This window comes from Rutilus rutilus (assembly GCF_951802725.1).
Source record: "Rutilus rutilus genome assembly, chromosome: 10".
NCBI lineage: Eukaryota > Metazoa > Chordata > Actinopteri > Cypriniformes > Leuciscidae > Rutilus > Rutilus rutilus.
In genome coordinates, this window is record NC_140215.1 from 28,850,955 (window position 1) to 28,868,110 (window position 17,156).

Here is a 17,156-nt window from a genome sequence, read left to right on the forward strand (position 1 = left end):
CACAAAGAAAGGAAAGACCAAACATTTACTTTAGCTGTCACATCCAAGAGAGGAGCCAGTTAACGCTGGGAACTGCATGTACTTTTTCATTGTCGAGGCAATATGAAAATAGACTTAACGCATATGTAAACTATGAAAGCCTAGGTGAAGGCCTCCGGTGGTTGAAAACATGGTTAATATGAAACTTGATTTACATCACATTATCAAATGAAGCATTTTCATGAACAAATTAGTATTTTATTTAGAAAAGTATCTTTATTAGGCAGAATAGTATAAATAAACATAAAAAAACTGAACTTTTGCTAACATATGAAAAAAAAAAAAAAAATCTTCAGACTAAGTTTGCAAACATTTTTAGGTTTGCTTTGGGCTTGGAACAATATATTCTGCTGTCCATAAACATTTGCACACAGAATTGTCAAATTAATTATACTTAAATACAAAGTTTCTTAGTGAGAAACCAATCCATTTAAGCTTTAAACAGGAGCCCTGTGCCTGGGACAAAAGCGCATGTATAACAGACCGAAAAGTCAATGCCCTTTGTCCAAAACCTCTTGAAGAATGGAATAAAGGCAATTATACACAATGTACAAAACTGTACAACAGACAGAACATTTTACAAACGTTCTATCATTATTGAAAATAAATAAATACACTTAGTGCATTAAAAACAAAATTAAATTAGAGCGTACCAAACTCAGTTTGGTTCTGCACATCGCTTCTCAAAGACAGTCCAGCTGCCTTGATTTTTGTTGAATGTTTGTATACGTTTTGTTCAAGAAATTTGAAAATATCATCTGAAAGGAAGCTCCAAACATCCAACAGTGAAATTCATCGATCAGTAAAGCATCAGTACATATTCTTGACGAGACAGGAAGTACTTATCCAACAGTTTGTCACAATTCAAATTTCCTTGACGTCGAGGTTTCTTCAATCAATCGCGCTTTCAATGATCTGAGAGAAACCTTCCCATAGTCTGTAGCTATCATTTTAACATTGGCGTTTGGACGGATTTGTTTTTACAATCGATCGATGTGGTGATGAAAATGTTCATGTAAAATTTCTTAAACTAGCGATGCACTGATATGTCGTCTTAAGGCTGTTCCTTTTTTGCATACTCACTGATAACAATGTCACTACGGGCAAAGCCGCAAATGTGATATAATGTAGATTAGTTCGTATGATTCCTCTGTGTTCCTCTGTTGTGGAGGACTACTGTGATTTGGCGTACTTTACTGGGACTGTCCAGCATCACTCCACCGCTGCGATTCGCTGCATGGTCGTGGGAAATGGAGCATTTTTCCAATGGGTACCAACATAGGACTGATACCTATTGCCAGTATTGGTACGATTGAGAAATCTTTATGTGCTCTTAAAAAAAAAAATTCAAAAGTCAGTGATCAAAAACAAGTGCTCAGTGGTTCATAATCACTTTGAAAAAGTTTGCAAGGTTGCAAAATGTGCACATGTTCAGTAGCAAAAACTATGCAAGTCAATCGCTTATCTTAAAAATACCAAAATATGTCCCTTCAGCTTCGGGGTCCAGCAGCCATGCATTGGACACGTTGACAAAAATACCGTCGGCCTTAGTCAACTGGACACCTCTGCCCTGCTCCACACAGTACATGTTGTACTCCGCAATGTTCCACTGCAGCGTGCCGCCACTTTTTGCAAGGACGATGGGCTTGATCACAGATTGCGTGTGCTTCTCGTGGTAAATGTATTGAAACAGCTGTACGTTGCTGACGTCCACTTTGTCCGAGTCGTGTACCTTAATATATCGAAAGCAGGTCTTGGCATAGACGTAGTAATAGCCAGGTTCATCCACTAAAATTCGCCCATCACGGTATTTCATCTTCTTCAAATTTTCCCCATGAAAATCGTCCCAGAGGATCGTGGTTAAATCATTCCGATCTTCTGAAAAAGCACCAGTAATAAACATTGATGATATTAATATGGATATATATTTCGTCAAGATCACTTAATATAGGTTACCAACAATTTGTTTTTTTTAATCACAAGTCTAACATTTCAGGAAACGTTTCCGATGTCATGTGATTCTGAAATAAACAGCTTATGCTTACTGGTTGAAAAGTGTGTGGGTGTCTTTATAGGAAGGTGAGCTGATGGAATGCGCGTGTCCTTTTTTTGTCGACATCTTTCCTTCCTCTCCTTTGGAAAAGTTTTCATCGGATCGCCTATTAATGTTTCACTGTGCATTTCCTGAGAAAGAAAGAACAAACACATTAATGACTCGCTGAATCCATCATTCACAAGTGCAGCTTCTTATAATCATGCAGACTCCAATAAGAAACCAACTACATATGTACAGACTAAAGGCCCATTCGCCCCAAGCAGGATAACTACAGTGATAAAGATATAGTTACAAAAATCTTTCTAAATATAAAAGAAAAGCAGTCCACACCACAAATATCACGATAATGGGATGGAAAAATGCTATCTTTGGAATCACCATCGGAATGTTTTTTTTTTCCAGCTGATGAACGATAAACACATTGACAGCCAATCAGAATCCACCCGATTTTAAAGCGCTCGAGCATTTAATGCGGCAGACTTCTGCAGCACCTGCTTATAATAAACAGAACGATATTGTGCGTTGATGTGGACACATAGCGTTATAATTATCGTTCTTGGTGTGAACGGGACTTGAGCATTGGATATTTGATGTTTATTGTAGATATTTAATGTAGAGTTATGAGGAGCAGAATTCTGGACCAATGATATTTCACATTGGCTATACAGTATCTACAGTACCTAGCACAATACAGCAGAAATAGAAACCAGGCAAGTTTGCTGGAAGTGGTGTAAAGGTATACATTCCTTATAAATGACACATTAACCCTCTACTGCGCAGAATTTTATTATTTTAATTTTTTGACCAGCTCATTTTATTCTTGTTCATTCAAAGAAGAAATACGATACACTCTGTTGTGACCACATGTGTCCTCATGGTCACATTTCCTTTTCTCACACAAGCAGCGAAATTCTGAATAATGGTTACATTGCTACATTCTCTAAATTAATCTCATGACCAGAATGTGCAGCCCGATCTCATCCCAAGGCGTCATATACTGACGCTTTTGACATTTCGTCTACATCCAATGAACATGGCACCCTTTAGTGTCAATATGAGACGCAGATAGATATGGGCCAGAAGGCGCCTCCTAGCGGTCTAACCCTAACCCTACCCCAGACCTAAACCTACCCATAACCGAACAAAGCTCTGTGCGTGTCATATTGACGCTAAAGGGTGCCGTTGGATGTAGACGAAATGTCAAAAGTGTCAGTATATGACGCCCTAGGATGAGAATGCGTTGGAATGTGCTATGTTACCAAAAGTTTCCTAAAAATAATTTCTGTCACTGGATTTGAAAAGCAAAACGCGTCAAACATTACATGACGTAAACTCACTTCATAACGTCATACGTGTTTGAAATAAATTCCATTTGGCATCTGAAGTGGCTTCTTATCACAGATATGTTATTTTGAAGCATTCTATATATAATGCTATGTCGATTAGAATTCTAGGCTACAAGATACAATTTTCAAAAGTCTTGTGAACAAATATTCAGTATGGGTTTTATGACCTTTTATCGCTGACTTAATTTGTTTTTCACAAACTACGCATAAACGTAATTGTATCAAAACTACAAACTTTTACATACACGTTGCACACATGTAGCAGAGTTTGTGCTGAATACAGTGTAATCAGACTTTAGCCATGAAAATGTTATAAGTATCAGAAATAAGCACAAATGTCAGAGCATGTCAGAACACCTCCAGGACCCAGAAAACACCTCGGACCCCAGAGGGTTAAGTTTCTCAACCGGTGGGTCCTGACTCAAATGTGAATTACAAGACCGCTTTGAGTGTGTAGTCAAAGAACGCGAGACTTTTATCATAAGATATGCGTGAAAGTTGTTGACTTTTCTGTCAGACACAGTTTAAAGTTGCGTTCACGCCATGTTAAGTTATTACTGTAATTACGAGATTTCCACATGTAAAAAGCATTTACTTCCTCGTAGAGCTCGTAATTGCAGCTTTTTAAGATTGGAATTTAATGAGAGCTCCGTACCACCTGACTGCTGCGGATTCATTTAGTGTTGCAATGGAAATGAATAATATCCCAGACCGAGCACGTGAAAAGCTCCAAATAGAACGTGATAGGTTGTCATAGTGACTGCGGTAATTATGTCATGACATAAAACGGACAGAAAACGGTGTTGTATGCAGCCCTCCTCCAGCACTCCTCACGGCATTGGTCCTGCCTTTTGTTCACACGGGGTGCATTCCGGGACTGATCCCGGCAATGTTACTAGGTCCCCATCCCGGGATCGATCCTGGGACGGGTTTGTGTTCACACAGAAGGCACTCTAGCTGGGATCTGGGATCACTGCTCTGTGTGAAAAGGGGCTTAACTTTACTCTCCTGTCAGACGTTAGTCTGTGCAAATGCGGAGGACCATGCAGGAGCATATATATATTTATATATCTTTTCACTATATATAAAAAGCAAAACGAATCATTAGCCTGTAACTGGTATGTTGTGTTACCCTGGTAATCCAGAGTTCTCGCGAGAGCACAAGTTGAATTTGTTCAGCGAGTTACTCTGGTGTCGAGTAATGGTGCTCATTAAATATGCCCCTCGATCTGAGCTGCACCAATCACATCGGGTTATCTGATATAGGCGGGCCAGAGGCGAGATGACGACAGCGCTGCGACGTCGAAGTCATTAGTAAACATTGCAAGATGGCTATGGATGAACACCATTTGTTTGAAACGGCTTTGGCTACAATGAAAGCTTTCGACTTTTTCCTCTAAAAAAGGAACAGAAGACGGCGCTCGAATAGTTCCTTTGCAAGAAGGGCGTTTTTGCTGTTTTGTCGACCGGATACAGTAAGAGTCTAATCTACCAGTTAGCTCCGCTGGTAGCTAAGCGATAACTTGTTGTGATTGGTCGTAGTGTTATCCAATTGCATGCAGTGAGTGCCACCCCTCGAGCTGGCCGATTTTCATTAGTCGACGCCAGACCATTGATCTTTTAGATGCAGGTCTGGATTTCCAGGCTAACGTCGTGTGTTAGCTAGGAAGGATTTGCATGCAGGTATGATGTTTATTCTATTTATCAGGATGAGTGTCCATATGTTTCATTAACAGTTCAAATGATCATGTATTTTCTTTGGTAACTGAACCCAAAATACCACTTTATTTTCACTTTGTGTTATTTTCTATATTTTTGATGACTCTGGTGACCGTTCCAACTCACTAACTTTATTCTATTAACAAAAACTAGCTTGGGACTGCTATTTTAATAGCTTCACCTTATACTGTTTATTCATCTGTGTTAGTGATATTCTTACAATCAATGTGTGTTGAGTAAAGTGGAATGGAACTTGTGTGTGTCAACCATGTTTGAGAAATAAATAGTTGGTTCAATAGTTGGTTCATCATTCAAATGGTTCAAAGAAGAAACAATTTTAACATAAAAAAAACAAGTCTTCATATACAGTATGAGCGCCGTGCATGATAGGTAACACATAAAATAAAAAAAAAGTGCATATGCAGGAGACCAGAATGCAAGGACACTACCAACATAACAGGTAAATAAAGGGGTTTCCCCTCTGCAGTTTTGCAGCTCAGGTATGACTGAAATGTTCTCTGTGCCTCAAGCAACTTTTGAAAAAACAAACAAACACAAAAAAAAAAAAATCTGAAAGAATAAAAGGTCTGTTACAGTATTCAAGTTGCAAGGTGTCTTTAAAATGAAGCCAACAATCTAGCAATTCAGGAAAACACTGAATTGAACTTCAACTGTGTGACATACCACAAGTTTCTTACCACAAAGAGATTTGTATAAGTGGTAGTAAATTAAGGCCTAAGTAAAAGCTATCCTTATGAAATATGAACTAAATATCTAAATGTTATAATATTAGGCTTTTAGTCCTAGACTAGCATCAAATAACAAACTAACATAATAATTAGGTCTTTCAAGTGCAGAGTTCTGGTTTTTGTTCGATGCTCTGACCTTCTTAAGAACTTTGGTACACCGCAAACAAAGTAGGCCAGTACAAACACGCTCTCTAACTAAATTGCATTTGAGCAGCATTAAAAAAAGCCAAGATATAACATATATTTAAACACTTAAGTTGTCCCAGGGTAATGATAAAACTAGTACACTTCTCATGACCTGGCAAAGCAAGCCACCCTGACAAAGAAAAGTTCCAGGGACTTTGACTTGACCTTTTCACAAGCGACTACACCATCCTGGTTTAGGAAATGTTTTACAGCAACCATGGCATTCTCCGGTGTGTTGATCCTCGTCTTTAAACAAATACATTTTGTGAAAATACCAACGCATAACCTATGTTTAACAATGGAACACTCACTGGTACTATTAATGCAAGAAGCACATTCTATAAGTCCAATAAACACTAATTCAGGTCATAGTTTTGGAATGTCCTTGTGCTAATAGGAGGAAATGCTATGCTTTGGGCACGTGGAATGTCTATAATGCTAAGAATGAATAAATTAGCCTAAAGGAGTTTTTAGTTGACAGGGTCCACGCCAGAGTGCATGTCGAGTCTGGGGGATTGGGTGGCTCATTTGTCCGTTCCCCATCGGGGATAAAAAATAACTGCACCTGTTTCTGAGTATTGATTGATCTAAATATACTACATAGATGAAGCAATATTCAGAAACAGGTGCAACGAATAAAGCTTGTAAATAGAATAATTTGACATATATCATTTTTATAACATATAGTTTATATATGCATGGGGTATTTGTCAACTGAGGGGATGCTGTCTGAGTTTCCAATGTTGACAGCTCCATAGCCCACTGGAAGTGCTGTAGTTTTGCTGTACTATACTAAAAATATGACAAGTACAATTCACAAATAACTTCAGTTTCTGAACAAATACAGCAGTAATGGATGTCATAAATACACAAGCCTGATTTTTTTGTTTTAATTGTCAGAATCTATCTACATGACCAATGCTTGATGCTTAGCTTACCTAATAATTTAGAAATATTTCAATAAATAAATATTTCAATAAAACAATAATTGTATATATAGCCTACAGTTTATTCATATGCAATGTAAGTTTATTTCAAATAAATGAGGAAAATAATCCGAGGAGCTCTAAAAGAATTTTAGAATAGCTATCTGAAGCAAAAGGAGGCATCCGTAACCGAAAGCACACCGCCGGCACTCATGTATTGACGGCTCTGTTGCTGTAGACCATTTAAAAACGTTAAATAATGATTGTGATGTGTGAGGGCGAAGCATGGTAACCCATACTCGGAATTTGTCCTCTGCATTTAACCCAAGTTAGTGCACACACACCCGGAGCAGTGGGCAGCCATTCACTGCGGCGCCCGGGGAGCAAAAGATGCCTTTCTCAAGGGCACTTCAATAGTTTCCTGGTGGTATTGAGATTCGAACCTGTGACCTTCGGGTTACAAGTCTGACTCTCTAACCATTAACTCTCAACCCGTGGCGCCGACGCTGTTAGTAGACCATCACACCCCACCCCATCACCTCCCGAAATAATTATGAGTGTCATCTATGTCAAGTATCGATAGTATGTCAAGTAAGACGATATCCGTCCTTCGGATGAGACGTTAAACCGAGGTTCTGACTCTCTGTGGTCATTCTCGTAAAGAGTAGGGGTGTAACCCCAGTGTCCTGGACACATTCCACCCATTGGCCCTCGTCAATCATAGCCTCCTTATAATTCCCATTAATTGAATTGGCTCTATCACTCTCTCTCCTCTCCACCTATAGCTGGTGTGTGGTGAGCGCATGTACCGTGGCTGTATCATCCAAGTGGATGCTGCACACTGGTAGTGGTTGAGGAGAGATCCCCTTATACAATTGTGAAGCGCTTTGGGTGTGCAGTAGAACATATGAGAGCGCTATATAAATGCCTCATTCATTCATTCATTCGTTCATCATTGAACAGCAACTATCAATTCAAAACCTGGAAAAAAAAAAAAGCATATAAAAAGGTCTAAAGACTAAGGGACATGGTGAGATTTAAGGTGTAATCATTGTATTCCTTTCAAAAGATTCCAAAACCCAAACTGTGTTGTGTAACATGAGAAAACTAATGTTTCTGCAAACTGATGCGGTTTCTGAGTCTGAGCCAAAGCACACAGACTTGAGAAAAACAGACTCATCTTTTGAAGTTTATTAGCTCACCTCATTAGGACTCTGCTGAGCTGAGGCAAGGTCGACCTGTAAAACAACAAACAAACACAGGTCAGTTACACAACTGCATCCAGCTGGATTGCTATTAACTAACAGGTACCACTGCACACTGCATGATTTTAACGAACTTACAGGAAAGCAGCATTATTTTGTTTAACCCAATGTTGGGTCAAATATGGACTAACCCAACGTTGGGTTAAAAATGCAATTTAAAAATGGACAAATGTAACATTTTTAATGTAACCAATGCAATTTGTCAATTTTTTTATTGCATTTTTGTCCATTTTTGATTTTGTCCAATTTTGTCCATTTTTAAACTGCATTTTTTAACCCGACGTTGGGTTAGTCCATATTTGACCCAACATTGGGTTAAAACAACCCAGCATTTTTTAGAGTGTAGAGACATTTTCTATGCTTGACATTCCCGAAGTACAAAAGCGTTTAAAGATATACTTTATCCAATTCAGTGTGAACTAATACAAAGTACAAACTAATACAAATACTGTCATGAAACTCTAGATGGTTGATGGTCCTTAACTCAACCCTGTTTGCAATCAAATCATTCTCTATTGGGCACAGCTGATTGGTTCCTGCTGTTTCAGTAGCCGACCTTCATATACTCGGTCAGCATTTTCTGTGGCAGTTGTAGCATGCTTTCAGAAACCTGCAGAAACCTGCTTTGTAGATCTGCTATGGGTAATTCATGTACGTTATATTGTACAGCAGCGTGTCGTGTGTGTATTGGCAGTAGCAAGTCCTGTACTTACTCTGCAGACGCAAAAACAGCGGCAACAATAGGGCTGCATGATTAATCGCAATTAACCTAAAATCGTGTTTAAACCGATTTGGCTTTTATTGCGATTATGAAATCAAAAAAACTGCGATTATTTTTTATGCGCAGCTTGTCAGTGACGTACGGCTCTGTGATCAGTAGTAAATGCTGCTCCATCTGAAAGCACTGCGAGTTTGAGTCTCTTATGATGTGCATTTGAAAAAGCAACACGTGTTTCTTTTCAAAAACGACTTTCCAAACCTCCTGTCCAACAAAAGACAACATTTAATAAAATGTTTTACTCCAAACTCACTTCTTAATGACAGTTGAGCATCCTTCTGTGAGATGGTGTGACTTCTTACACAGAATAAGGCACACAACATATTTCATAATATTCTATACTGAGCCTGGTTTCTCCCAAGGTTTTTTCCTCCATTCTCCCACATTCAGGAGCTTTGGTTCCTTACCACTGTCGCCTTTTTCCACCTTTGTTGCCATTGGCTTTTGGCTTGCTTAGTTGGGGACATTAAATTTAACAATAATATTGATCTGCCTGAACTGACACCATTATATGAGAACTGAACTGAGCTGGACAAGACATCACTGTTTTCTCCAGAGCGGCTATATAAATGAACTAAATTAATACATTTTTTACAACAAAAATGAAACATCACAGAACTTACTTAAGCTGGACTGTGACACTATTTTTTTCTGGAAACAAACTTTATTTTGCATTATTAGCATTATTTTCCTGTTATCTCTGTAAAGCTGCTTTGAAACAATTAAAAAGCGTACATTTTACAATGTAAAAAGCGCTATATAAATAAATGTGCCTTGACTATACAGTGTTAAAGGCCATGCCAATGTCAATGATGCAAAGTGGTATAAATATACAGTAAGTTGAATCTACAGCAAAGCGTGGGAGAGTGAGCCAACTCTCAAAACGTGGATTACGCCTGTGACGTGAGATGTCTCGAAGCCCCTTAATAAATAGGCCTATAACTAACTCTGAGAGCACAGTTGAATGACTTGACTTGAATTGAAATCAAATATGGGACGACTCCTATCCATGGTCATGGGCACACTGGCCTGACCAGGACATCTGCAACTTTTAAACTATCCAGACTGAACTACTCGTCCCCGACAGCTGCTGAAAGAGGTTTTGAATCGACGATTAATCAGTTTCGACTGTGCTAAGTTCTACAATGTGAACTTCAAGAAAGATGTACTAGTTCTGTTTGAAGTTAAAGCGGAACACAAAGTTACACGCATTATTATTGCTGGTAATTTTCTGACCACGAATGACACATTTTCAGCTTTTAAGGTGTGTGCGAGGTTTAAAGTCTTCATTTATTGACTGCCGTTTGCAAATATTTGAGATTGTTAAAGTTTCTACCTGTTCGGGTGGTAACATTTTTGTCATCTGCTCATTTTCTTTTATGTACATGTTTGGATCCGTTTCCTTATTGTATTTTGTCATTGTTAAGTTTTAAGGAGGTAAATGGGACTTGTACACCTAGGTTTTCAAGACAACAGAATTCGATCACATTCTTTTGGCAGCGAAGGACAGAGTGTTTTTGAGAGCTTTTGGGCTGGAAATCGTCAACCTGATCTGGCAATACTGGATAAGTAGCAGGCTTACATAGAAACTGCACCCGCAGAATACTGCAAAAAGTTCCAGACTGCTGCAAAATTGGAATGTCTGCCATTTATACAATTCTACTGATGGTGTAAATTCTCTGGTGCTTTCGCTTATTGCATTTTTCGGAATGTGCTTTGCGACATGAGGTAATTTAACGGCATCTTTTTTTGGAGACTCTGCTGTGTGTGTGCGTTCATGTGTTTCGAAGAAGGTGTGGTTTCATCAAGTAAAAGCGGTCTGAAGGGAGGACGGGATCTCATGCTTTTAAATGTGAAACCTTATTTGCATTTGAGGCTAATGAAGAAGGAAGAACACTGAAGTATTTTCTTCCTCAAGTATCCTCAAGCACAAACTTGTTTTTCTATCATTTTTTACATTCTCCACATTCCTGGAAGTGAAATAGACCATTCTCACAGATCTTGCGCTATGATCAACAGGTAATACAGTAAAAGTAGAGCGTAAAGAATGCATCTTAAAGGGTGCAGGTGCTCAATCAGGAAATAATATGATACTGTGATAAAATTCTTGACAAAACTAAATCCGAAATTGTGTGTGACTGCAAGTAACAACAGTTTGTAGGCAGGGTGTGATGTTATTCCTCTCCTTTGATAAACTGAACTGCATTTGAAATTCATGGACTATAAAATGAATGACAAGCAGTTGAGGATTGTCCCTGTATCGATTTCTGAGGACAACCATGAACCATGCGCCAAACACAACTGACATTCAACTTTTTCCTTTCCTTGCATCTGCTGCTTTGGCCCTCCACCAGCGCATGCACAAGAAGCTTCCGACATACACCGCTGTGTTTGTGCCAAAGCCTCATGAAACAAGATGTCATAATATCCTCCACAGCTTTCACACTACAGGAGAGAGATCTGGGTATGACAACATGTGATAGCTGTTTCTCAGCATCCCATTCCTTGCAGCTCTGCCAAACATTTAAATAGACCACCAGATGAGCAAACGAAGTCAGGGGGAAAGTGCATATACCTGACATGACTAGCGAACGCCCCCCTAAAAGTGGGAAAAGTGCTTTGTAGCAACACTGCCAGTCCAAAGTGCCGACGCTTTGAATTCCAGGAAATTATGATCCTTAAAAGCATCTCAGAATTCAGTTCTTAAAGTTGGTTGAGTAAATGTTTGTCCAGGGTAAGCAGAGCTGAAATCTAGATAAAGAAGAACCTTTTATTTGTTCTACATGTTTCGGTCACTATAATTCCCATTCTTCCATTTGTGTTATTTTATAGAAATGTTATAAACTTTAATCTTTTTTCTAATATATATATTGTCATATAGAAGAATGTGCAGACATGTCCAGCTTTTGGCTGGCACTGCATGTCTTTGTATCACTTGTGGGAGACTCTCAACAATATTTGGTCAATGTCTGTTTTCTCCAGATTTATGGAAAATGCGAAAAAAAGGAAACCAGTGCTGGACCAGCCAGCAACACATTCATGAAGATCAACATTGCCTGAAAGCAAAATTTCCTGCGTCAGCAATTGGATTAGACTGCTATAGTTTTCCCCAGAACAAAACTTAGAGTACAAAATTAAACTATTTAAACCTTTACTAACCAGCAAATTGAACGACAATAACGTTTGCGAGTGAATTCGGAGAATAAATATACTACAAATAAAACACTTAATCTCACATTAAGATCAATAGGCCTATCTTTTTGAGATGATATTAGTAGCAATAATGTCTGTAATAAAAAATAAATAAAAACAAAAAAACAAAAAAAAACACAAACACTTGAAAAGTAAAGTTTCGTGTCGCGTGCAATGACAGATTCAAATCCCGAAGAAATGGGCTATAAGCTACGTTTTTTTTTTTTTTTATATATATAAACAAACCAATAAACCAACATGGATCACTGAAAATGATTTATAGAAAACAAAATTTTGATAGTAGCTTTTTTATTATTATTAAATGTCAAAAGACATACGCTGGAGAGACAGGGGTGATGACAATTCGGAGACCCTTTAAAGGTGGGACTCAATTGGACGGACCAAATTCATACTTTTTTTAAATTTCTTATGTCAAACACTTTTACTTCCAACAATCGTGCAGCATGTAAAACACAGAAGCAATGGTTTTAAAAGTTACGTTCAAAACCCACAAAAAGTACTGAGTGGGCACAATACGCTTCTGCGAGCGCGCGCTCCTTCTGATGTTCAAACGCGCTTGAACAGAAGAGGCGCGTTTCTCTCTCTCTCTCTCACACACACACACACACACACACACACACACTGATCCGTCCTGCAACACTTGAAATTCAGATTTCAAAACAAGTTAAACGGAGCCTGGTGTCAAACCTGTCGAAACGCATGTCAAACCTTATGATTAAACCTTATGACAAGTCCAGTTAAACTGTTGTATTGAAAGACTTTAAGAAGTAGAGAGTAATTGTGTTCTTACCTCTCGGAGATAACCGGTTAAGTGCAACAAAATCGCCACACTCGACGCGACCTGCAGCAGTCCCATGACAGCGAGCGTGCAGAATATGAGCGCTCTGTGCGTGGAGCCCGTCTGAGGAGCGCGCGCCGGAGCCTCTTCCATATCTATATGATTCCGCAGGTACGCGCGATAATCATTAGCTGCCATGAGCGCTCGTTCGCGGAACAAATCCTCTCTCAGTGGGAGGACTCGACAAATGATCAACGATTCATATAAACATGGGGGTGGGCAATGCAGTTAGCTTCGTAAAACAGCCAATCAGATAATAGACACAGATGATCTCGCTTTCAGGCGTTTTTTTTTTTTTTTTTTTTCTTCTCTTCTCTTCTTTTTTTTTTTTTTTTTTTTTTTTTTTTTTGCGTGAGTTCAGTCAAGAACAGGTTGACAGAGTATGCTGTCACATTTTATATCTTAGCCCACTACATGAAGTATGCACTATCCTTGAGAGACTAGTCATGCTGCCCTTACTTCCTCTTTATAAATGTTCTGAATAAATCAATGCATTTGTGGTTATTAATTGTCCTTCTCGCACACATAATAGGCATACCATACAAACCATACCGAGATTAAAACCGATAGCTTAAAGCAGTAAGATTAACATAACAAGTGAGTAATAATAAACCACTTGTACTTTAAACCCACTGTATAATGGCTCTGTGTGTTTTTTTTTTTTTATAATTGCCATTACTTCCTGGAGTGATGTAATATAAGACAGCTCCTGCCTGTTGTAATACTGAGACCACACAAGGCTGTGTCTGTGTCAAAAAAACAAAAATAACTAGTCTACCCGGACAGCATTTTTTGGGATATCATGCCTAGTGATACTTATAGACAGCAGCTTTTGGGCATACTGTATAGTGAGCTTCCTACCTAGATAACCATTTTGGGCATCATATACTGTATAGTGAGCTGCCTATAGGCAACAACTTTTTGGCATCACATCTATTGAGCTGCCTATGCAAACACCAGTTGTGGACATCATAGTAAACTGTCTAGGCATCATGCTGAGTGAGCGGTTTACCAGTGCAACAGTATTGGGTATCATTCCCTATAGTGAGCTGCCTACCTACACAAAATGTCCAGGTTTTTTTATGCATTAAGAATGCTTCTTAAAACTGCAGTGAACCAAAGACGGTCTCAAAAACGCAGTCTTTGAAATCGCTGGTGTTTCTGACATCACAAACTACTTTGTAACCAATCAGGTCAACGTGTGATCGTCAACGAGTGTATCTCTGAGCTGGTGCGAGTAAGTGGAGGCGGGGCTAATTTGCATATTCATAGAACCGCGTATAACAAATGAGGCAAGGGTGTAGAGTTCCATTCAAGCTATTTTAAGGCATGAAGACATTTGTTTTCAAGGGAAAAACGTTTAAATATGTCATTTTGGTGATCAAAGATGAGTTTTAAGAGATAAAATTGTTGACTAGGGGGACTTTAAGAAAGTTTTTTCTTGAATTATGCAAACGTTCGAGGAACATTACATTCTAACATATTGAAAATTAATTTACAGTCCAAAAACAGACTTTACAAACAACACCCACTATTCAGATCAGCAACCATGATATTCTTGAAGAAAATCAATGAGTCAGTGAGTGTTTATCTGAACTTATAAACACTGAAATTCCTCTCGTTATTGCCAAGCTAGAGCGATGTAAAAAAGAACAGAGCTTTGTAAACGAATGCGCCTTTTGATGCTCAAGCCCTTACAAATCCCACCAGAGAAACCTTTTTTAAAGCAAGTATTTTAGACAGCTGCAGAGAAAATGCGCATTTGAGAATTGATGAACAGAGTTCATGTGCTTAGCTTCCCCCCATTCATCCAGCCTCCAGCGCTGAAAGCTTGCAATGCTTCACCATTAAATCAGCTTTTTTTTTGACAGAACCACAATTATTACTCTGGTTGCAAAAAGCACCACAATGGAGTTTGTGTGACTTCTGCGTAACTCGTGTCTGTTCGCAGTGTTTTGGCAATGCTCTTTCCTGCGGATGACGATCGGGTCACCTGCATTCCCCTTCTGAAATTAGGGCAAGGCAAGACAAGCTTAAGCACACTCCATAACCTTATGAACTTGGCTGCCCTCTCAGGGACCGCTATCCCGCAGCACGCCACGTTCGCTGGAGAGTCATTAATATACCGTGAGAACCCTTGTTTTGCCGTGGGTTTCTCGTGCCTTCAGCTATTTTCCACAGAATGCAGGCGCTGTGGCAGGAAGGTTTGGGTGGTATTTATACCCTTTTGTTTTGCCATGTGAGCTGTTCTTGCCCAAGCCAGAAGGTAGTTGAATACGCCGAACCCAGCACTCCATCAGAATATGACAGACGGCCAAAACCAGGCAGTGTTGAGAGCAAAGCAGCCGAAACCACTGTCAGGCACTTTCCTCAGTGCTGAGCAGGCCCCGCGAGCTTATTATTAGCTCTCCTGTAAGCGTGGTACTGTACACACAGGATGAGCAAGAGCACCAAGCCAGAATCCTTCCCATGTTTTGCAGACTGTGGAGTCACTGTGAGGAGGTTTTTTTCAGGCTGCAGACTCCATGCGGCTATGTTAAAGTGTCTCAGGCCGCTGCTTTTTTTGTTTTTTTTGCATAAACTTCACAATATTTCAGCACTCAAGGAGAGGCAGGAAGTTCGATTTGAAATATTAGCGTCACCGCAGAGCCTCGCTCATGGGAGATTGAAGCCCATGGAAATGTTCAATGTCCTTTTAGCCTGTAAGATTACATATTCATAGCTTTTTTAAAGGAGTAGTTCACTTTAAAGGTGCATTGCGCAACATTTCATGTTAAAAATACCCGTTTTTCTAACCCATACATGCTTAAACAATTGCCTGATGGGCTGAATGAGCCCTTCTATGATCACTGCGATTGCCTCTATAATCCTGTACAGTAAAATAAATAAGAGGGATTCGGGTCGGAATCGACTGGGCGTGACGTCATGCGCGTTCACGCTCACCTGGCTATGTCTGGCAGGTTTGTGTATTCGCCGCCATTATCAGCATCAGCGAAGACAACTCAAGCGACTTTTGCAAAAGTAGAAGATGGATTCAAAGAGACCGGCTTCTAGTTCATCCCAAACTCCACGTAACCGCGTGCACAACTCTGGTTGCAGTTTCGCGTGTCGTCAGAAGGGGGCATAGTTCTGCAAAAACTCAGAGACTTGCGCAATGCACCTTTAAAATTAAAATGACCCCATGATTTACTCCTAGGTGTATATGACTTTCTTCTTTCAGACGAATACAATCGGAGTTATATTAATTGAACACCCTGACGCTTCGGAGCTTTATGGATTGCAACCATCAGTTTAAAGCTCGAAAAAGTGCATCCATCCATGATAAAAGTGCTCCACACAGCTCTGGGGGGTTAATAAAGGCCTTCTGAAGCAAAACGATGAGTTTGTGTAAGAAAAATATTCATATTTAAAACTTTATAAAGTAAAATAACTAGCTTCCGGCTAAACAAACATACTCAGACTTAAGCCTAAAGCGCAACTTATGCGACGTACTGCTGATATTTACGCTACGCCGTGACACACTACGCTAATTCCCACATCACAAGTTGCGATTTAGACCGGAAGCTAGAAATTTACATTGTAACATGTTAAATATGAATATTTTTCTTACACAGACTCATCGCTTTGCTTCAGAAGGCCTTTATTAACCCCTGGAGCCGTGTGGAGCACTTTTATCATGGATGGATGCACTTTTTTGAGCTTCAAAACGATAGCTGCAATCCACTGCCATTATAAATCTTGGAATGTATTCATTTATATAACACTGATTATATTCGTCTGTAAGAAGAAAATCATATACACCTAGGATGGCTTCAGGGTGAGTAAATCATGGGGTAATTTTCATTTTAAAGTAAACAACAGAGAATCAGCACTGCGGACATTGCTCGTATTAATCTGTGATCAGTGTCATACGCACAGAATTAAAAAGCCGCCACGTTCCAGACTGCAGAAATAAGACATGAAAGAGTGCAGTGCTGTCCTTTCCCTTCTCCGCCACATCCTGTGTGGTAAGTCATCCCAGAGCACACAAAGAACACCCGC

At 39.4% G+C, this 17,156-nt stretch overlaps 1 protein-coding gene across 1 annotated transcript; it reads right to left on the reverse strand.

Moving 5' to 3' along the window:
* Positions 1-219: 219 nt before the first annotated feature.
* tnfsf11 (TNF superfamily member 11) lies at positions 220-13,311 on the reverse strand. Its single transcript, XM_084421368.1, has 4 exons — positions 13,068-13,311; positions 8,224-8,259; positions 2,085-2,223; positions 220-1,917 (listed from the first exon to the last, which is right to left on the reverse strand). Exons 1-4 carry the CDS (start codon positions 13,251-13,253, stop codon positions 1,493-1,495), a joined length of 786 nt encoding a protein of 261 aa, XP_084277494.1. The 5' UTR covers positions 13,254-13,311; the 3' UTR covers positions 220-1,492.
* Between the last annotated feature and the right edge of the window lie 3,845 nt (positions 13,312-17,156).